Below are 22,067 nucleotides of genomic sequence, written 5' to 3' on the forward strand. Positions count from 1 at the left end.
ATAAAGAGCCAGGCCTTGATCCTTGCATTCTGTCACGGCCTCATAGATGTCAAGTATGGAGAAACTTTAGAGCTCATATCCCACCTCCCTATACAAGGCCTTCCTTTAATCTGAAGCCCAGAAAGATTCTAAGATTTTTTTTTTTAAGCCCTTACCTTCCATCTTGGAATCAATACTGTGCATTGGTTCCAAGGCAGAAGAGTGGTAAGGGCTAGGCAATTGGGGTCAAGTGACTTGCCCAGGATCATGCAGCTAGGAAGTGTCAGATTTGAACCTAGGACCTCCTGTCTCTAGGCCTGGCTCTCAATCCACTGAGCCACCCAGCTGCCCCCAGATTCTAAGATTTGTCAACACTATGACTCCCGACTTATCTCCTTGCAGGAGGAAAGAAGGGAAGGGACAAAGAGAAGGTGGTTCTCGGATAAAGGTACTTGAAGACTCCTCAACCTTCACCTAATCTGTGGGACCTAGGCTTCACACTATATCACTGCCATAGATTATATTCCCTTCTGAATTACTAGGGTCTATTCCTGTTACTTACCTGTCCACCCCTCTACCTTCTAGGGAAGAAAGAGAGGCTGTGGGGATTGCCTCTAAATTCTTGCTATTTTATGACATTTTCCTGCCGTATTGCCTCTCACTCCACCCCAGAAACACAGAGTCAGCATTCTTAAGGGTGGCTGTGCTCCACAGTTATGACTGTATAAACCTAGAGATGCCAGTTCCCCCTGCCTGCCACTTCTAAGGAGCAATAGCATTGAACTACTAGGAACCTCTTCAGTGGGAGTGCGATTATCAAAATATCAAAATTTAGGTGATGGGTCACAGCTAGAACTTGGAGATGCTAGAGTCTCACCTAGGAAAGTGAGATGTTCATCCTAAGCCCAGTGTCTCACCTTTGCCTTATGGGCTCTTTGACCATCCTTTAATCTACCCTGGGAAGAGAAAACAAGGACATAGACCAGTGATGGTGAACTTTTTAGAGGCCAAGTGGCAAACTGCAATCCTCATGCTGCATGTGAGCCATCCCTTTGCCCCAGAGAGGGAAGGAAGTGCTCCCTTTGGACTACTGGGCAGAGGGCCGAGTGATTAGAGAAATATCCTCAGGCATGGTGGAGAGGGAGAGGGGAGCAGCCCCCTTCAGCAAGCATGCTATAGGTTCACCAACACTATTATGATGGCTGTGTTGCCAAGAGGGAAATGTAGAATTACACTATGGAGTTGGTTAAGAGAATCTTGGGAGTCCCCCCAAGGATAGGAAACTGAATAGAGTCTATCTGGTTTCTTGCCTGACAAGGAGCATTAAATGCTTACTGTATGCCAGGCACTGCTAAACATTGAAGATACAAAGAAAGACAAAAACACTGCCCCTTACCTAAAAGAAGTCACATTCTAACAGGGGAGGCCACATGCAAATATCTGCATATACAAAGATACATACTCTGTGTGTAAATGGTAGGGGGCAATGTCAGAGGAATGGAGACGGGGCAGGAAAGGCTTCCAAAAGATGGGATTTGAGCTGAGCCTTCAAAGAAGCCAAGGAAATTAGAAGTTAGAGGTGAAAAGAGAAAGCATACCAGGCAAGGGAAACAGCCACTACAAAACTGAGATGGATTATATATGAGGAATAGCAATTAGGCCAGTATAACTGGATCATAGAGTGAATAGAGGAGCAAAGTGCCAAAGAGATTTTGTATTAGATCCAGCAAATAAAAGCCACTGGAGTTCATGAGATGGGAAGGAGGGGCATGGTCAGATCTATTTCAGGAAAATCACTTAGGCAGCTGAAGAGAGGATGGATCAAAGTGGGGTGAGATGAGGCAGGAAAGAGCAGATAGAAGACTAGCAATAGTCTAGGGAAGAGGTGGTGAGGGCCCATGCAAGGTTGTAGTTACAAGTGAAGGACAAATATGAGAAATATAGGGGTGCATGCAAGTGAGGGTTCAAGGATGGCACTGAGCTTTCAAGCTTAGGTGACTGAAAGGATGGTGGTTCAGTTCAGAATATCTAAAAGTCAGTTGGTGATGTAGGCCTGGAACTTAGGAGAAAGGTTAGGGTTGAACATATAAATCTGAGGATCATCTAACCATGGGAGCTGACATCACTAAGCAATATAGTATAGAGGGAAGGGAGCCATGGCTTTTTGAGTTACCCATGATTGGCAATATAACCTTAACAAAGAGCCAGCAAAGGAGATTGAGGAGTGGATAGATCTGTGTCACTAGCCAGGCCTGGCGATCTGATGAGGTAGTCTTTGTCCTGGATGACCTCCCTGCTCCACCCCAATACACTGGCCCTTTCTCTGACCACTGGCCTCTGGACCCCTAGAAGTGGCAGACTGCAAAGGTCAAAGCCTAGAAGTTAAGGATAATATCTGACATTCTGTGTTCTCCTTACATCACTGAACTTGAGCCTTATTGACCCTGTGAGGAAGGGACTACAGGCATTCACATTTAAACAGATTAGGTCAGACAGTGACAGTGTCTGTGTAAACTGGCAATTTAAACTCATCTTTCTGGATCTTAGTCCAATACTTTAGCTGGATAGGTTGGCTCGACTTTCCTCCTGACTAGAAGGAGCTGCCCCGGGGCACGGAGATGGGGTCCTCCCCCTGACAATGGGTGACCACCTCCGGCTGGGCTTTTACCCCTTCCCCCAACAATCGTTTCTTAATTCGCTAGAACTGGGGATCAGAAGACCAAAATGAAACAGTCCTTGACCTCCTATTTGTAACGGTGATTGGGGTAGGGAAGAACAGGTCTGTACATAAATTAACCATATTGGGAAAAGGCATTAGGAGCTACCCATCCTACGGGGCTCTCTGACCCGGGCAATGCAGGTCTGATCTGGACGGTGCCCAGAGGGCAAAGCCAACTGGTCCAAGCTCGGAGAGCGGCGGAAGCCGTGCTCCTCGACCCCTCTTTCCGACAGATGGTGCTCTAGGACCTTCGGCTCAGTCCACCTCCCCTCCGCTCCACGGCGCTTCAGAGTCGCGGGTCCGGGGACCAGGGGTGCTCGGAGGGCCTCGGTTCCCAAGAACCTGGTCTCCACCGCTTGGAGCTGGCCACTGGGGTCAGAAAAGGTGCGGCTTCGAGCCCAGGACCCTTACGGCGGGAGGGGCGAGGATACCGACTTCCCCCCGTAATGCCCACCCTTCCGGGATCCCGCGGGAGATGGAAGGGCGGGGCGGGGAAGGGAGAAATAGAGGGGAGAAGGGGGCGGTACTCTATATTCAGTCCTTATTGGCTGCGCTGGCCGCGGACTAAAACTTTAAGCCAATGAGAAAAAGATCAGGGCTTGACGCACAGTGACGTCATGGGAATTCCCCCCGGGGGGGGGGTCGGAAAAGGGGCTTTCCCGATTGGGACTGCAGGTGGCCGAGAGGCACTAGGGTCGGAAGACTGGGAAGGCCGGACCAGCCCATAGCCGGAGCTGGAGCCGGAGCCGGAGCCGGAGCCGGAGCCGCAGTGAGTGGCCGGGGTCATGCACCTAGGTTCCCACAATTCTCAGAGCATGGGTAGATGGGCGGGGGCGGGACCCCCACTGAGTCTGGAGTGTGAAGAGCACAGGTCCACCCCGGGGCACGGTCACAGGCACATACACACATCAAATACAAGTTCGCGTTTCCACTTAGATACCGAGGGTCTCCACAGTCCTGGGCACACACCGCCCCTCGGCCAGGCTCAGTAACCCAGGAACAGGACACGCTCCCGTGGACGCGGGTACTCCGAAAAAGTTGTGCCGTTCTGCACTCCCGCCACTCCGACACGGGCATGCCAATACCCCAAAACAGGGCGTTTTAGCGCAATTACATGGACACACTCATGCAGACACATAGCGACGTAGTTTGCAAACTGGAGGGAAGAAAGGGATCTCTCTATCTCTTAAGCATCCCCATATACGGGGAAGACTGGGGAAGGAGTCGTGTCCTAGGTCCGGGGCTGGGTGGACGGAGCCTCAGGTTCCCCTCCCCCCAGCTGTCCAAAATCCAAAGCAGGGCCTAGCCAGAGTGGAGGGCTCTACGTCCCCAGGGACTTAGAGCAGGAGGGCCCCCCTACAGGAGGAATCTCCCCCAAAAGCCCCAAAGGCTGAATCAAAAGTCTCTCTCCCTCCCAGGCCCCAATAGATGGCCTCCAGAAAATCCCTGGGAAGCCCCAGCCCGTGGGAGGGGAGGAAAAAGGAAAAGAGGCTAGGCCAGTAAAGGGAAGGACAATCAGAGCCTAGGAAGGGGTCAGGGTAAAGATTGAGGACCTCTTTGCGCTTGCAAATAATCACCACTGGCCTGTGAAGGCGAGCTCTAGACTCAGGGCTTCCAGGCGCCTCCCCACGCCCCATGAAATCCTCAGCCTGCTCCAGTCCTCGTCTTCTCCCTCTTCATCCCCCCATCAACTCCTCAGGTTTGGGGGGCTAGGAGGGGGAAGTGGGAGAAGGGCTTCTCTGATGGGCACCAGAGGGCCAAAGCCCACAGATCCCCCCCGAGCCAGGGTCCTGTCTGGGAGTGGGAAAGAGAAAGGAAAGAAGGAAGGGCCACCTCAAATCCCAGCCGGGCCCTCCCTCCCGGGGCTGGACCCACACGTCATTTCCAGGCCCACCCCCTCCCCTGGCCCCTCCTCTCTCTGGTATTTTCGGGACTTTCCTGAGCTGCTCTAACTTTCCTGCCCTCCCAGCCCCCGACTGCCTACGGCTCTCTGACTCTCCCCATTCCAGCCCGGCAGGAGGAGGGACCCTCTGTCCCTCACCCTCAGACTCCTGGCTGCCCCCATAGACCTGGCCTGAGGGTGCCCCTCCACACCCACAAGCACAGGTAGGAGCCTTGACGGTACAGCGGCAGCAGAAGCTGGACAGAGCCCAGCTCTAAAACATGGACGATTGCTATGGCCCAGTGAGTGTTAGCCTAAGTGTCTGTCTTTGTGCCTGTCTCCCTCCGACCCCCTGGGACTCGTCTGTCCGTCTGTCTGTCTGTCTGTCCAGAGTCCTCTCTGGCTAATTCTCCCTCCCTTCACTCAAGTCTCGTCTAACAACCCCCCCCCAAGATGCCCAGTCATCCATATGTCTGACCCCTGTAGGCACCCATCTTTTCTGACACCCTTTTGTGGGAGGGCCTCTGTGGATCTGAGCTGTCCCTCACTTCTCCTGTCCCTCTCCAGCTGGCTAGCTGGCCTCATGGCCCTCTTTATTGGTTTGTCCTCCCTTCTGTTGGGCCCTCAGATTTGGGGGGGGTGGGAATCAGTGATTTTGTGGGAGTGGTCACCTCCCACCATTTGTGCCCAAATCCAGGGTCTGGATGGTATTATTGATTATGAAGATTTCCGATTCAACTCCCCAGTCTCAGATCGAAGAGAACTCACAGAGGAGACAGGTCGGTGTCTCTGCTAGTCCTTTCTTCTTTTCCTCCCCAATTTCCTGGGGACTCCCAATCCCCTTTATGTCCCTCCACTCCGTGCAGTTATTTGTTCCCCAGGTAGTAGGAATATAGGACCTTCTGCCAGAATTGGGGTGGGTTTGAAAGGGGATCTCAAGACCCCTGGCTCAGACATCCCCCTTCCATCCCCAGGTGAGGGTCCCTACCTGGTAATCGTGGAACAACCCAAGCAGGTGAGGGCAGAAAAGGGTGCCAGGGTGGCTAAGGGACTTTGCCTTCCTCCAGTCCCAGGGGTGGGAGAGTGGTCCTTGCGGGTAAGGAGTGGTCCTTATGGGTCAGGGGTGCCAAGAACAGATCAGGGGTGCTCGCTCCTGGTCGTGACTATTTTCTGATCCCCAGCGTGGCTTCCGTTTTCGCTATGGCTGTGAGGGTCCCTCTCATGGGGGGCTGCCCGGAGCCTCCAGTGAGAAAGGTCGTAAAACATACCCTACAGTTAAGGTGAGCAGAAGAGAAGAGGGGCAGAGGGAACCAGGGAGGGAGGTGGCTGTCTGCCTGTAACAGACACCCCTCTGCCGGTCATCCCCAGATCTGTAACTACGTGGGACCAGCCAAGATCGAGGTGGACCTGGTCACACACAGCGATCCACCCCGTGCCCATGCCCACAGCCTGGTGGGAAAACAGTGCACAGAGCTGGGAGTTTGCGTGGTGTCTGTGGGACCCAAGGATATGACGGCCCAGTATGATGTTACTGCTCCTATCCCCCTCTGTACCCCTACCCCATGGGCTTCTCTGGGGAGAGTCCCATTCCACCCCCCACTCCAGGGCTTATGGTGATTGAACCTTCTTCATTAGAGATTTGATTCCCATTCTTGGCTATACTGGAATGAGGGAGGGGAGAACAAAAGGTTGGGAGGAGCAGACTCAAGCCTTGATTGGGGGAGATCAGCATCTTGGTAAAAGAAAAGGAGCAAACAAATCCTGCACCAAGAATAGTCATGGGGGACAGAAGGATCCAGGGGAAGACTTGGACCTTACCCTCTGTTTCTCATAGTTTGGCCAAGAAGATGAAATTCCCTGCTGGGAATACAATGAAACAGTACAGTGTATACTCTGGGAGTCAGAGCAGGCTGCTCAGATTCGGGACTATGGGTTCTCAAAAAAGGGAAAGATCATTGTGGGTTGGAGGAGTCAAGGAAGTCTGCTGTTCCTTGAAGGCTGCAAAGGATTTGGACAAGGAAAAGGAGTGGGAAGATGTTTCAGGCCCGGGGAACAGCTTGAGCCTTCCATCCTTCTTTGGGCCTGACTTCTTACACCTGACCACTGGCAGGTTTAACAACCTGGGAGTCCTGCACGTGACCAAAAAGAACATGATGGAGATCATGCTGCAGAAGCTTCAGAGGCAGCGCCTCCGCTCTAGACCCCAAGGTCTCACAGGTATGGGCGCCACAAAAAGTGGAATGCGTGTCTGGGGCTATGAGAGAAGAGGATCAGGGGTGCTGGGAGGGCATGGGTGACCCAAGCATTGAGGGGTCAGACGAGGAGTTGGGGTCACCTGGATACGTATGTGCCTGTGCCCACAACAGAGGCTGAACGGCGGGAGCTGGAGCAGGAGGCCAAAGAACTGAAGAAGGTGATGGATCTTAGCATTGTCCGGCTTCGCTTCTCTGCCTTCCTTAGGGCCAGCGATGGCTCCTTCTCACTCCCCCTTCCACCAGTCATCTCCCAGCCCATCCATGATAGCAGTAAGTGCTCAGAACAAAGTTTAGGGGGTGACATGGGACAGAGAGACCAGGGGCGGAGGGGAAGGACTCAGGGGATGATGCCCGAGGTGGGGATTCTGTTGAGCTGGTCATTCGTTTCCTGTAGACCCCTCTGGGGCCTCAAACCACAGAGATCATTTGTTCCCCCTAGAATCCCCTGGGGCTTCCAACCTGAAGATCTCACGCATGGACAAGACGGCGGGATCTGTTCGGGGTGGGGACGAGGTTTATCTTCTCTGTGACAAGGTACAGAAAGGTAAGGCCAGAGCCAGGGACTGGGGACACCCCAGCAAAGAGGAGGACACCAGGGATGCCAGGGGGCCGGGCTCTAAGAAAAGAGGGCAGAGGGAGAAACAGTGGTGTGGAAACTTCTTCCTTCTCACCACCTCCAACCCCCACAGATGACATTGAAGTACGCTTCTACGAGGATGACGAGAATGGCTGGCAAGCCTTTGGAGACTTCTCCCCCACAGACGTTCACAAACAGGTGCCAGGACTTGGTGGGCACATTGAAGGAGGGACTGGGCTGGCAGGGTTTGGGGGCCATGCTGAGAGCCCACGTCTCCCCCCTCAGTATGCTATTGTGTTCCGGACACCCCCTTATCATAAGATGAAGATCGACCGTCCGGTAACGGTCTTCTTGCAACTAAAGAGGAAGCGAGGAGGGGATGTTTCGGACTCTAAACAATTCACCTACTACCCCATGGTGGAAGGTAGGACCCAGGAGGGGCTGGGGAGCAGAGGCTGATACAGGGAGGCTGGGGTGGGGGAGGAGGGGTCAGGGCAGCCCTGACTTCCTTTCCTTCACCCCCAGACAAGGAAGAGGTTCAGCGGAAGCGGCGGAAGGCCCTACCTGCCTTTTCCCAGCATTTTGGAGATGGTTCCCACATGGGTGGAGCTGGAGGAGGTTCAGCTGGAGGCTATGGAAATGGAGGAGGAGGTAAGAAGAGAAGGATTTGGGGGACAAGGAAGCCCTAGGAAGGGAAGGGGCTGAGGTCTCTTTCCCTCTCTTCTTCTACCAGGCCCCAGAGGGTGTTGGTCTCCTACATCAAGGTGGGAAAGGGAAAGTTGTGGAGGGAGCCATCCTGAGGCCATTTTCCCAGACCTCATAATGATCCCCGAGGCCAGGGGTCGGCAATGTATGGCTCTTGAGCCATATCTGGCTCTTTTGAGGGCCAGATATGGCTCTTTCTGCAGGAGCCATAAAGTCAATTTTTTTCAGGCGCTGCTACAGGAGCGCGCACTGTGAGCGCTGTACGGTTCTCATGAAATTACATTTTAAAAAATGTGGCGTTTATGGCTCTCATGGCCAAAAAGGTTGCCAACCCCTGCCCGAGGCCATCTTTCCTCCCACTGACCATCCTCTGAATGTTGCCACCCAGACTCCTTCCACTGTCCATTCCCTCCGATTGCCCATCACCCTTACTACCACGCACTGACCGAGTCTCCCCACTCTCCCAGGTGGTGGTCTCAGCTTCTTTCCCACGTCCTCCCTGAACTACAGCCTGTACTCTACGGGGGCTGCCCCAGTGGGCAGTTATTCTGGGGGGGCAGGAGTTCAGATGTCTGGAGAGAGCGAGGGTGCAACTGATGGTGAGGGGGAAAAGCAGACACACCCTGGTTCCCCTGGCCGTCCCCCACCCCAAGGATCTCAGGCCTTGAAGATGCTATGGGAAGGTATGGACCCCTGGAGGGGGAAGGGAGAGGGGAGCCCCAGGGCCTCAGATACACATTGCGGAGGTTTGGATGGGCACGGTGCCAGGCTTCTGTTCCCCTGACCTTACCCCTTCCGCCCCTTCCCAACCAGCTCGGCAATACAACCTGGGCATGTTCGGCCTTGCCCAGCGCAGTGCCCAGGCTTTGCTGAACTATGGGGTGACCGCGGATGCCCGAACCCTCCTGGCTGGGCAGTGCCATCTGCTGAGGGCCCAGGATGAGAACGGAGACACGTATGGAACCAGGGCAGACAGGGAAATGGCAATCATGTGGAGTAGACACTGGGCTGGGATGCGGGCGTAGAAGAGGTGGGGTTGGCACAGGAATGGATGAGGATGAGGTGCGGAATTCTAGAAAACAATACAGGCAGCAAGGCAGGAGCACAGAGAACGAAATAGCTTCGGAGCTGAGCGGGAGGCAAGATGGCGGATGGAGGGCGGCTGGTGGCTCCGTCTGTATCGGAGTAAGACTGTGCTTGGTTCCGGCTCCGGCACCAAAGTCCGCAGCTTGCCCGCTCTCTCCCCCAGCCCTCTACACTTGGCCATCATTCATGGGCAGACAAACGTCATTGAACAGATGGCGCACGTCATCTTCCGTGTCCCCCACCTCGGTATCGTTAACCTCACCAACCACTTGCACCAGGTATACCCAGCATCAGGCAGGGAAGAGGGGGTGGCACAGGCAAGCCTGCCTACAGCTTGGGCATGCCCTAACTTCCTCTTGTGCTCCTAGACGCCCCTTCATCTGGCCGTGATCACAGGGCAGAGCCAAGTGGTCAACTTCCTACTGGACATGGGTGCAGACCCCACCCTGCTGGACAGACACGGAGATTCTGCCCTCCACCTGGCACTCCGGGCAGGAAATCCTGTTCTCCTGCAGGCCCTCCTTTGCCATGCAGGGCTGGCTCTTCCCCAATTGCTGCTCATGCCCGATTATGAGGGTGAGGGTCTCCCCAAACCTGTGGAGGGACACTGGGGCAGGATGAGGGGGATTCCAAGGGAGGCATGGGAGAAGGGTTCCGGGTGCCCAGCTGGGAGTCTAGCCCAGGATCGGACCCCGAGCTGTGCCCATCCCACAGGCCTGTATCCGGTGCACCTGGCAGTGCGTGCCCACAGCACAGAGTGCCTGGACCTGCTGGTCAGCAGCGGGGCTGACGTTGAGCTGGTAGAGCGGCAGGGTGGGCGCACTGCCTTACACCTGGCCACGGAGGCAGAGGAGCTGGGGCTGGTCAGCCACCTCATCACCAAGGTCAGTCAGTCTGTGGCGCTGTGGGAGGCTGCCTGGAAAAGGAGGGGTTTGCGGGAAGCCAGAGGGGCAAGAGGAGAGGGGAGAGCCTGGGGTTGGGAGTCAGCCAGGGAAAATGCCCAGAGCTGGCACCTCAAGTGGCCCTGGAGAGCCAAGCAAGTGGAGGCAAGTGAGTACGGTATAAGCAGTCTGGACAGGTAGAGAGGGGCTGGATGATGAAGGTATTCAATTTAGGTTTTGAGTCAAAGAACCTACGCTCAGATCCCACATGGCTAATTACTACCGATGTGATTGGTTTTAGCATCAATACTGTGTATGGGTCCCAAGGCAAAAGAGGGATAAGCAAAGGGGTTGAGTGACTTGTCTAGGAAGCGTCTGAGGTCAGATTTGAACCCAAGACCTCCCATCTCTGGGCCTAGCTCTCAATCCAAAGAGCTGCCCCCTAGCTACCATTATTATTGACCCCTCTGGGTGTCAGTTTCCTCCTATGTAAAATGAGGAACTTGAAATAATCACTCTCTGCATCCCTTCTTGCACCTCCTCTTTTGGACCTACGGCTGAGGGATGGGAGGGAGGGATGGGCGGCAGCAGCATAAGCCTCCCCTGTTCTTCCCCTCACCAGCTTGGTGCCAATGTGAATGCCCAAACTTTCGCTGGAAACACCCCCTTGCACCTTGCAGCTGGGCTGGGCTCCCCGACCCTCACCCGCCTGCTCCTCAAAGCCGGTGAGTACATTCGTCTCTGACCCAGGCCTAGAGGCCAGCCTGGCCTTCCTCCTGACCCCTCCTGGGGGGGACGGAGTACAGCTCCCCAACACTGCCTTCCCTACCAGGAGCCGACGTACAGGCCGAGAACGAAGAGCCCCTGCACCCACTGCCCTCCCCACCAAACTCAGGCAGCGACTCGGAGTCAGAGGGAGCTGAGGAAGGAAGCAGAAGGAACTACCGTGGTCACACCCCCCTGGACCTTACCCGGAGTGCCAAGGTACCACCAGGCCCGGGATTTGTGGGGTGGCGGCGGGCACCCTTCCCTCTGGCCTTTCTGAGATACGCCTCCCCTTCCAGGTTAGGATGCTGTTGCTGAAGGCTGCCCAGGAGACCACAGAGCCGCCCCTGACCCCGCCAAGTCCCACAGGTGAGCCCCCTGCCCTGCTCCCCCAGACCCTTCTCTTTGCCCACCCTGAGTCAGACTTTTCCTGCCCTCCCTCTCTGCCACGAGATCACCGTGTCTGTCTGCCTGTTGCAGGCCCAGGACTGTCCCTGGGGGCTGCGGCCTTGCAGGGCCTGGAACGGCTGTTGGACGGACCAGGAGGTGGAGGAGACTGGGCCGAGCTGGCCGAGAGGCTGGGGCTACGCAGCCTGGTGGACACGTATCGCAGTACGGCCTCTCCCAGCGGCAGCCTGATCCGGAGCTACCAGGTGGGTGTCTGGGCTCTGGGCCCCTCCTGGGCCCAGCCCTCAGGCCCCTGACCCCCGCCCCCTTTGCCTCTTCCCACAGCTGGCTGGAGGGGACTTGGCTGGGCTACTGGATGCCCTGGCTGCCATGGGGCTGGATGAGGGCGTGCGGCTCCTGCAGGGCACGGAGCCCAGGGACAAGCTTCCGAGCACAGGTAAAGAGGGAAGAAGGAGGTGGGGAGAGCCGAGGAGGCTCCATTGGCTTGGGGGGAGGGGCTCCCCTCCCTGAGCCTCCTGCCTCTTGCCCTCCCCAGAGGTAAAGGAGGACAGCGCGTATGGCAGCCAGTCTGTGGAGGAGGAACAGGAGAAGATGAGCCTGGGCCCCACACCCCCCGGGGAGCTCCCCCACAGGCACCCCGAGGAGCAGGTGCACTGATCCCAGCCATGCCCACAGCCTGGGCAACACTTCATCCAGCCCCGTGCCTGCTCCCAGAGGTGCCTGCTGTACAGATCCCCTCCCCTGTGCCCATGCCCTTATTTAATGCCCTGATTGATCTTTTGATCCTGATGAATAAAGGTTGGGGGGCCGGGGCCCCCCTCCCCCACCCACCCCCCCGCACAATGGCATGGGTTCCAATTCTCCGTTCTGCTCTCAGGCACCACCTTCTGGATACAGGAGAAAGTCAGGCAGTGTCAAGGGGCTCCAGAGCAGGTTTAATTGCATCAGGGACTGTACAGAAGGTGGGCTTGGGAGGGCCAAAGGGCCCCAAGGGGGGCTGGGGGTCGCCACCCTCCTCCAGGACCCCTGCCACGGGTCTATGTACAGGGGGCGTTGAGGCCCTGCCAGAAACAGCACTCTGGGGGCCCCACATCACCCCACCCCACTCCAACTCCGGGATGAGAGAAAGCCCTTGTGGGTAAGAGAAAGAGAGAGAGAGAGAACCAGCTCGGCCGCCAGCTAAGGGCTCAGAGAAACGGGCAAGCCTGAGAGCCTCGGGCCTCCCGAACCCCTGGGGATGCCCATCGTCCCCCCAGGTCAAGGCCCAAGACAGGGGGGATTGCTGGTGTCTGAGGGAGGGGTCCAGGGGGCCCAAATAGAAAGCAGGGAAGTGGGGGCCCCCAGCATGTGCCCTCCCCCCCAAAAAATGTCATTGAAAGGTCCCTCCCTCAACCCTCCCCCCATTGAATAAGAAAAAGTGCAAAATGGTATCACAAAATGGGGAGCCTGGTGGATGGCCCCAGCCCCTGGGGCTTCGCTTGGGCAGTGTCCACGGTGCCTTCGGGGCCCCGCGTCCGGCGCAGTCAGGCCCTGGCTGGGGCAGGGTCAGAGGTCATGCAGGTGGCCGGCGGGTGGTCGCTGTCCCCTCCCTCCTGGCCCCTACCCATGGGTCAGGGTTTCTGCCGTCCGCTGCCCCCCACCCGGGGTTCAGGGCCAGAGCGGTGTGGCCTGCTGTGTGGAGGCGGCTCGGGCTGCAGAGTGGGGCTGGAGCAGGATGTGGGGAGCCCGTCCTCGACACCCCCCGGCACGGCCTGGCAGAGCACGGCCTCCACGGCCTCCAGCTCCTCGCTGCCCGCCTTCAGCTTGGCCCGGAGCAGTGCGGCGTAGGTGCCGTAGCGAGATTTCTGAGAGACGGTGACAGAAGGGTGAGAGGCAGCCCTCGGCCCCCCCAGCCCCGGGATGAATCTGGGGGCCCCCAGCTCAGGGCCAGCCCATTTGGGAGACCTAGAAGCCACGTCTGGGCCTGACTGGCCTTGGGAAGCTTGTGAGGGTTCCAAGGCGGGGGCTGGGAGACCCTGGAACGGTGGCCCGTGACAAACACCAGGGGGCCGGCTCCCTCCGCACCTCAAATTCCAAATAGGCTTCCTTCTGCCGCTGCTCCTCGGCCTCCTTGCTCTTGGCCTTCCTGTCGGGCTGCTGCTGGCTGGCCTTGTGCTCCCGGAGCTCGGACGCCATGGCCCTGAGTTTGGCTTCGTGGGTCCTCACCTGCTCCTCCTGGCGGGCAGAGGAGGGAGCCTGGTTCCCCGCCGGCCCTCCCCGCCCCGCCTCCGCCAGGCCTGCAGGGAGCAGGCTGGGGGCATGAGGGGAGATGCCCGCAGAGCTCGGCAGGGAAGAGAGGGCATTACCTGGGAGAGGCGGGTGGCAGAGCTGGGCAGCAGAGGGCGACTGAACTTCTTCTGAGAACTGATGGCCGCCGGGAAGGGCGGGGCCGAGAACATGGCCGCCACCACATTGATGCGGGTGATCCAGGACTGCATCTGCTCCAAGCTCCTGGGGGGTGGACAGGCATCTAAGGCCCAGGCAGGAGACCCCCCCCCCCAACTCCCTGCCGCCTCCTTCCAAGCCGGGGCTGCCCTGACTCCTGGGAAAGGCTTCCGGCCTGGCCGGGGGCTCTAGCCTGGGGGCGGCGGGATCTTGGCCGGGACTCACTGTGCCTGGAAGAGGAACACCCGCCAGTCCGCCGTGCGCAGGTAGAACACGTGAGGCCGCTTGCTGTAGTCGCTGGCCCGGGTGGCCAGGGCGTGGTGGATGCTGATGGCGTTCTTCAGCTCTTCCTCCACCAGAGCCGTGCCCGGCTGGTACTCCTCCTGCCAAGGCACATGGCCATGCCCAGGCCCAGGCCCGGCTCAGGCCTGCCCCAGGCCCTGCAGGCCTTCCTCCGTGGGGCTCTCGGACCTGTCCCCCGTGCATCCTGCTTCCTTACTCTATTTCAGCCATACACCCATGTCCGGAGAAACCCCCACCCAGGTCCAGCCCTTGCCCCGAGCCCCCATTCCCTGGCACCTTCTGCAGGTAGAGGATCATCCCCTTCAGAATGCCATGGAAAGCCTTCCAGCCACGCTTCCCCCGGGGTGCTGGGGGAGAGTCAGGAGGGACAGATTCACAGAGATGGCCGGGGGAGGGCAACACCCCCAACCCATCCCATCCCCCCCTTGTTCAGCTCAGCCAGCTGAAATCCAGACAAGGAGCCCCCGGGGAACCCAGGCGTCCCCACCCCTCCCAGCATCCTCCCCTCCCTCCTCCCAATGGGGGTCACTGCAGGGTCCCTTCACATACTCTTCCTGCAGTCGGGGTCCGCGTGCACCTTGCGCACCAGGGGGCCATGTTTGTAAATGGCAGCACCAGGCTCTGGGGACAAGTCTAGGAAAGGGCTGGAGCCGCCGCCACTGCCGCCACTGACCCTCTTGATGACCTTGGGGTTTGGGTCGGCCAGTTCAGACAGGGAGCGGCGGAGTTCCTCTTCATCACTGCGGGACAGCCGGCTCAGTATGGGGTGCCCCAGCCCCCTCCAGCCTCCCGGCATTCCTCCCAGTGCCAGCTACAAAATGAGCTCTTTCTCCCTGACAGTCCTTAGCCAAGGCTTTCCCCTTAAATCAAGGACTAACAGGCCAGGAGATGAGCCCTCACCAAACTAGCACCCTTAAAACATCACTACATGTTGACCAAAGCCTTCCACATAGAGAATGTGCTCAAGAAATATCTATTGAATAAATCAGTGGTTTGGCTATTGCAAGAGCCTAATTGGTCTCCCTGCTTCTAGTCTTCCGCTCTCTAAACCATCCTGCACATATTGTTTTGAGTCATCATATAAGTTTTCATCATGTCACTCTTCTGCTCAATAATCTTCAATGCCTCCCTATTGCTTATTACATCAAGTTCCAACTTTTCTGGCATTTGAAGCCCTCTCCAAGCTGACCAACATACCTTCCCAGTTCATAGCCACCATGCCAATTATTATCTCCCTAGGAACCATACTGAGGAATTTGGGAACAGCCAGGAATTCTATTCATCCCCTAACAAATTTCTTCCAAGATGGTAAACAACAGTCTGAGCGTTCAGTTATGTCCACTAAGGATCCAGTGTTGCCAGATACTACACACCCTCACTACTCCCAGGGACCTCTTTTTGTTGATGAAGGGACAGGAAGGAGATGGACAAGGCCAGCATCTTTGTATCATCCCCTATGACCTACTGGCTAAGCTGACAGCGGGCATTACCACCAATTAAAAGGATTAAAACTCCAGCTCTGTCAGCCAATGATAACATGGGAACACTTGATAGACAGGCTTTCCTCCTGCTCCTTAGGCAATAGAAAGGAGGAAGAAATCATCTTCTGTCTGGCAATTTCCATCTGGGGCCAGAGAAGCTAGCAAGGGACATTGTGGGCAGCAGGAAGGAAAGGGAGTAGTCGTCTCTGGCCCCTGATAGATGAGAGTATGTACTTGGGGCACCTGGTTCCAGAACTATTTCTTGGCCCCATGAGTACAAGATTCATCCTTTGGGGGCTCAGTATACACCGATCCTCAGTTCTCTCTGAAGGTTAGCCCTTATCCAAGTATCCTAAAGTATCCTTCAAGACAAACTTCAAAACTCCCCTCTGGGATGACCAGGAATTCTCATGGTCACCCTGGCTTACTGAGATCTTTGGTTCCTCTGGGCTCTAAGGCACAGATTTTCCCATACGAGCAAACTCAACTTGTTTACTCTTTACTGGTTTCACAGTCATTCCTTCCCTCAACAAATGTTTACAGTGTGTATTACTGATGTGCTCAGGCTAGGGGAGACACTAATATCAAACAAATCAGAATGTAAGACTTGAAGCAATCAGATGAAAGAGATTGGCTATAAGAAACGATGAGCAGGATGATTTCAGAAAAAGCTGGAAAGATTTGCATGAACTGATGCAGAGCAAAATAAGCAGAACCAGAACATTGTACACAGTAGCAGCAATATTGGATGATGATTATCTGTGAAAACTTGGCTACTCTCAGCAGTGCAAAGATCTGGGTCAATCCTGAGGGTCTTTTGACAAGGGAGGCTATCCACTTCCAGAGAAAGAACTGTTGGAGTCGAATGGAGTCAGATGGATACTATCTTTCACATCAGTATATTTACAATTATATTTTGAGGTTTTAGTTTTTTGTTGTTTTTTTTTTTAACCCTTGTACTTCGGTATATTTTCTCATAGGTGGAAGATTGGTAAGGGTGGGCAATGGGGGTCAAGTGACTTGCCCAGGGTCACACAGCTGGGAAGTGGCTGAGGCCGGGTTTGAACCTAGGACCTCCTGTCTCTAGGCCTGACTCTCACTCCACTGAGCTACCCAGCTGCCCCATGAGGTTTCAGTTTTTAAAACAAAATTTAGCTCCTTTTAAAAATATTTTCCCATGTTTCCATGATTCATTTTATTTCCCTCCCCTCTTCCCTTCCTCCTTCTGAAGCTGACAAGCAATTCTACTGGGTTATCACTTGATGCCTATTTCCACATTTCGTTTTTGTAATAATCTTTTAAAAACAAATGGGGTTTTGGCTTTGTATGAGTGTGCTTTTATAACAATGACCAGTGTGTTTTGCATGATAATAAAAATAATATTTTTAAATAAAAGGAGAGAGAGATTGCTTCCATCTGGACAGAATCATGTATGACTTCATGGATGAGGTGTCACCTTAGGAGGAACTTGAAGGATGGTAGAATTTTTTTAAGCAACTAGAGATGGGAGGGATGGTATTCCAGACCATGAGCACAAATGTAGAATTTGGAAAGCATGGATTGTATTGGATCATTAAACCATAGTAGAGGTGGGAGGAGTAGTGGGAGATAAAATTGGAAAGGTAAATTAGGATCAGATTAGGGAGAGCTTTGAATGCCATGCTAAACATTCTAGTCTTTATCCTTCTGGACAATGGGGAAACATTAAAGGTTTTTTTTGAATACAGGAATGTAAGCATAGGACCAGATAGAGATACATTTTAGAACAATTACTCTGAAAGGGATTTGTGAGCTGGCCTGCAGGAGGGAGAGTCTGAGAGACCAGTTAGGAAGCAGTTATAATAATCTAAGTGAGAGATCCATGAATTATCAGTCTGTAAGAGCAGCAGAAATTAAAAGAGGGACCAGGTTCAAGAGACTGATGCCTGTTTAATTAAGATATCTATCTAGGAAGAAGGAGGAGTTTAAGATAAATGAGGTTTTCAGCTTGAGTGACTGAGAGAATAGAGGTGGCATTAACAGAAGAAAGTCAAGAGGAAGTCAAGTCAGAAGAAGGGGCTGCTTTTTTGGGTGGAAATTGTTGAATTTGGCTTTGGACATACTGAATTTTAGCTACTTCTGGGAAACCTCCACATGTTGCCCTCTCTTTGACTACAAACTCCTTGAAAGCAAGACTTCTATTTTATTTCATCATTGGAATCCCCAGCAACTAGCAGTTAGAAATGCACAGCTGGAGCTGAGGAGGAGGCTGGAACTAGAGCTATATATTTGGAAGTTAAATGATTGAAGCCATGAGAATACCAGAGATCACCAAGGACCGGAGAGGAGAGGACTAAGGACAGAGTCTTGGGATTTTGGAGGAAGAGGAAAAGGGCCAGTGAAAGTGGCAAAGGTATGGTCAGAAAGACAAGAGAAGCAGGCTATATGGAACCCTCAAAACCAAAGGAGAAGAAATAGGAAAAAATGAGATGGTCAGTAGTATTGATGGCATTTTAAAAAGGTCAAGGAAGAAGAAAATAGAGAAGAGCCTTTTGGATTAGGCAATAAGGGGGTAGGAAAAAGCACTTTCAGCTAAATAGTGGAAATGGAGGGCAAATTTCAGTGTTAAAGAGCTGATTGGAGAGGAAGTAAGATCAGAAAATACAGACCACTCCTTTCAGAAATCTGACAGCAAAAGAAGGGGGAGGGGCAACAATCTGAGGATGCTGTAGTATCAGGGGAATTGTTTAGTTTTGTTTTAGAATAGGGGAGACCTGAACATGTTGTAGGCAAAAGGCAAGGAAGGAAAGCAGAAAAGATTCATTCATTCATTAAAGATTTATTAAGCACCTACTATGTTCCAGGGTCTGTGCTAGTCCATGGGAATATGAAGACAACAACGAAGCAGCCCCTACCCCTGAGAAGGTTATTCCCTGATGGGACTGAAGATAAAGGAGTAATAATAGGTGCTGGAAGTGCAGGGAGGCAGATGGCCTCATTTTCAGATGACTAGAACTGTTCAAAAGTGGAATGGGTTGCCTCCAGAGGAAGTGGCTTCTCCCACCACCACCCCCAGAGGACTGCAAGTGAAGAAGACTGGATGACTGCTTTGTTGGGGATGTTTGGGGGGAATTCCTGTGTGAGCAGTGCCTGGATTAGGTGGCCTTGACCTCTGACATACATCCAGCTAAGACTCAGGGATTCTAAAAGAGGCTGTGTAACATTGCAAAAGCCCAAAAGGAATGAGGGAAGTGAGAGCAAGGACATAGGTGCACGGGAAGAAGGAATCATATTTCCTCTGGGGTTGGAGTTTTGAGATGTGGAAGAAGGAATCTGAGGGAGCCTATGTGCCTTGCCTTCCCAGCTAAACTGTAGGGGAGCATACCTCCTTCAAGAGGATGAATCCCCATCGTAACACAGAGCTGGGTATCAGTAAAGACTAGAGACATGGCACACGTGCTCTGGTGTGCTGGAGGGGGCTGCTCCATTCCCCTTTCCACTGAACTTGAGGACATTTTTTTGTATGCCCCACCCCTCTTCCCAATAGCCCAATGTGAGCACTTCCTCCCTCCCCTCTCTGGGGTAATGTGGGGTGGGAGGCTCACAGGTGACTTGAAGGTACAGTTTGGACACACGATCTCTAAAAGGTTTGCCAATGCTGGACTAGTGGGTTGGGAACAACTGTGTGGCTCAGTGAATTGAGAGCCAGGCCTAGAGCCTAGGTCCTGGGTTCAAATCTGACCTCAGATACTTCCTAGCTATGTGATCCTGGGCAAGTCACTTAACCCCCCCACCCCCCCATTGCCTAGCCCTTATTGCTCTTCTGCTTTGGAACCAATACACAGTATTGATTCTAAGAAGGAAGGTAAGGGTTTAAGACAAAAAAGACTAGTGGGTTGACCAGCTGAGAGAACTGAATAAATCCAGTTCCTTCTAACATTCAGGATCATATCTCCTTCCCCAGAGGTTCGATTTGGGAGGAAGGTGGATACATATGGGGGAAGAGGAAAGGAGGCACACTAAATCCACTGCCTCTGCTCCTTAGACCCATCTCAGCACCTCTTGTGGTTCCCTGCCTGCCCTCTCTAATCCTTTTGCATGACCCCAACTTTTCCCTCTAGCCTCCCTTAAGACCTCCCATTTTTGGCCTGGGAACCTACCCCACTCCCTCCTCCAGGCAACTTCCACTGATGCTGTCATAACAGCCTGGAGATGGGAGGCAGAGCCTGGCCTGGTTAGCACCAAAGAAGGAAAAGAGGAGAGGAAGAGGCAAAGACAGTGCCCCAGGGGCCCGTCACCCAACTATGCAGTTCAGGCCTCCCCCAGCCCCATCTCTCCAGTAACTCACATGGCCCACTGAAGCTTCTCATTCTTGATGGAACTGTACAGAGCCTGGGGAGGAGGTGAAGAGACATGGTTCAGAGGCAGGAACAGGCCCAAAGCTACCAATTCCAGGGCCTACTCCTTCTGGAGCAAAAAGAGATCCTCACACACACTCACCCTCCCCTTCAGTGCTCCAGACCTCCTCAGAGCTAACTGGGGGGTGAGGGTAGAGAGATAGACTAGCTCTGTCTTCCGATCCTGACACTCCCATTAACTGATATAGAAAGTGAAGAGAGGCTCGGAGTCAGGGGATGAGGTCTTGGGAGGAACTCCAGACCCTTGCTTCCGAGGCCCTCCTCCCCTTTGCTTCCAATGTCAGGAAGAAAAGAATCTCCAAACACACCAGCATGGGATTGCCTCTTGCACCACAGCCCTCTGAACTCGATGGATGATGCTTAATCAACGTTAGCTAAATTGGACAGACCTTTGGGGGTTGAAGAGGGGGGAGAAGGACCAGGCCAGTGGGTGGCTGGGGAGCTGAGGAGGGAGAGTCTCCTCTCTCTCCAATCTCCATCATCCCGCCAGCAGTGTGAGCTTAGGGAAGGAAAGAAGCTTCTGGAGCTGGGACCCCGGCACTCATTAATGGAGGCTGTGAGTATGTGTCTGGCTGTGGGGGTGTCTCTGCATGAGCGTGCGCCTTCCTTGCCTGTCTTGGTGCCACTGTGGGGGTGTTTCTTCTGTCATTTTGCCTTGTGGGGGCATGCTGGTTTGTAATGTGAGCATGTGAATGATGTGTGTGATGCTGTGTGGACATGTGAGTTGTATGCAGGTGGGTGATATGGGTGCAAGTGGACCGGGACTGTGCTAGCTGAGGGCTGGAAGCTTAAATGTCTCCAGCACTGGCACTGGGGCAGGAGGGCCCCGACCTTCAACCACATCACACACACACACACACACGTATGCTCAGGCACACACGACCCTCCCTCATATGCGCAACAGCCTGTCCTTACACCCAGCCCAGAAACCCGGCTTAGTACTCACAACTTGGCACCCCCGAAGCCACCCTCCCAGGTAAACCTAACACCCTCATCACAACAATTCACCATACAATACAGCTGCTCCCTCCCTCCGCAAAACACTGTGCCAGCCAAGCCGAAGCTCCGGACACAATCGGGCCCCAGCCCCAGCCCCAAACATCAGCCCTCCCAGTTACCCCTGCCCCCACCCCCATTCATCCTCCTAGTCCCCTCCCTCGTCCCCGAGGTTGGGAGGGGGTGGCGGACCATGAGACGTCCCCAGCCGCCTCCTCTCCCTTCTCAAAGTCTGCCTGCCTGGCTGCCGCTCGGCCAGTCCCTCAGTCCCTGCGGGGGCGCGTAGCTCCAGTTCCACGGTAGCGGCTGCCGGCCCTGCGGTGTCCGGCAGCACGAGAGGACGGGGCCACCCCAGCTCCCCACCCGCCCTTACCGTCTTCTTCTTCTTGCGGCTCTGCAGGCGGCTGACCACCAGGTCGGTGTAAAGCACAGGCTTGAGGCTGCGCGAGCGCTGGGGCCAGCCATAGCAGAAGGTCTCCCCTCCGCGGTAATTGCGCCCGTAGCGCACAGAGCAGAGCGAGCGGGAGCGCAGTCGCCCGGCGCTGCTGTGAATGCTGTTGACGCCGATCATGCTGCGCCCCAGCCAGCCCGGCCCCGGCCCCGTCCCTCAGCGCCCCCAGGTCCTTGCTGTCGCTGCCGCCGCCTCCGCCGCCATCCCCCGGCCCTGCGCCCCCAGCCCTCACCGTATGCACAGCGCAGGGACCCAGGCTGGGGCCGGGGCCGCAGAGGTTCAGCACCCCACCTCCCCCTCTCCGGCACGCCCCCAGCCCCTTCTGGCCGAGAAGCAGACCCCAAGGAGCGGAAGAGACAGCGGGAGACCCGCGGAGGGGTTGGGGAGAGACCCAAAGAGGGATGGACCACGACGACGGCGGCGACGACGGCGGCAGCGGCGGCGGCGGCGGCGGCGGCGGCGCTGGTGCTCTCAGCTCTGCAGCAAACGGAGAGGGAGGCGGCGGGGAGGGGGAGAGCAGAGGGAGGGGGGGATGGAAGGAGGAGGGGGAGAAGGAGAGGGGAGGAGAGTCCCAGGCAGGGAGCAAGGGAGCGCTAAAGGGGGGGGGGAGGTTGTGAGAGGAGGAAGAAGCAATTTCGGGGGAGAAAAGAAGGGCAGAGGAAGAACTGGGGTATGGGTAGGGTCTGAGGGGTGGGAAAGGGGTACCGGGCGGGGGCTACTCCCCCGATAGGGCTGGTGGAAGAAGATGGAGAAAGGCC

At 55.1% G+C, this 22,067-nt stretch overlaps 2 protein-coding genes across 2 annotated transcripts in view; one reads left to right on the top strand and one right to left on the bottom strand.

Moving 5' to 3' along the window:
* The first annotated feature begins 4,618 nt into the window (after window positions 1-4,618).
* NFKB2 (nuclear factor kappa B subunit 2) lies at window positions 4,619-12,087 on the top strand. Its single transcript, XM_044662540.1, has 22 exons — window positions 4,619-4,882; window positions 5,278-5,359; window positions 5,555-5,595; window positions 5,762-5,860; window positions 5,949-6,100; window positions 6,691-6,797; window positions 6,947-7,105; window positions 7,275-7,379; window positions 7,525-7,610; window positions 7,698-7,836; window positions 7,938-8,063; window positions 8,585-8,800; window positions 8,931-9,072; window positions 9,367-9,481; window positions 9,572-9,779; window positions 9,918-10,087; window positions 10,707-10,809; window positions 10,917-11,068; window positions 11,149-11,218; window positions 11,330-11,502; window positions 11,582-11,693; window positions 11,793-12,087. The coding sequence occupies exons 1-22, from the start codon at window positions 4,862-4,864 to the stop codon at window positions 11,912-11,914; spliced, it is 2,700 nt and encodes an 899-aa protein (XP_044518475.1). The 5' UTR covers window positions 4,619-4,861; the 3' UTR covers window positions 11,915-12,087.
* A 780-nt stretch (window positions 12,088-12,867) lies between these two features.
* The window catches only part of PSD (pleckstrin and Sec7 domain containing), a 17,238-nt gene continuing 8,038 nt past the window's right edge, over window positions 12,868-22,067 (bottom strand). The window contains exons 10-16 of the mRNA XM_044662542.1: window positions 19,793-19,836; window positions 14,534-14,724; window positions 14,261-14,331; window positions 13,907-14,064; window positions 13,603-13,747; window positions 13,322-13,471; window positions 12,868-13,101 (exon numbers count right to left, since the gene is read on the bottom strand). Of these exons, the coding sequence (XP_044518477.1) occupies window positions 12,868-13,101; window positions 13,322-13,471; window positions 13,603-13,747; window positions 13,907-14,064; window positions 14,261-14,331; window positions 14,534-14,724; window positions 19,793-19,836 (993 nt within the window). The remainder of the gene's footprint in view (window positions 13,102-13,321; window positions 13,472-13,602; window positions 13,748-13,906; window positions 14,065-14,260; window positions 14,332-14,533; window positions 14,725-19,792; window positions 19,837-22,067) is intronic.

This window comes from Gracilinanus agilis, chromosome 2 (genome assembly GCF_016433145.1).
Source record: "Gracilinanus agilis isolate LMUSP501 chromosome 2, AgileGrace, whole genome shotgun sequence".
Taxonomy (NCBI): Eukaryota; Metazoa; Chordata; class Mammalia; order Didelphimorphia; family Didelphidae; genus Gracilinanus; species Gracilinanus agilis.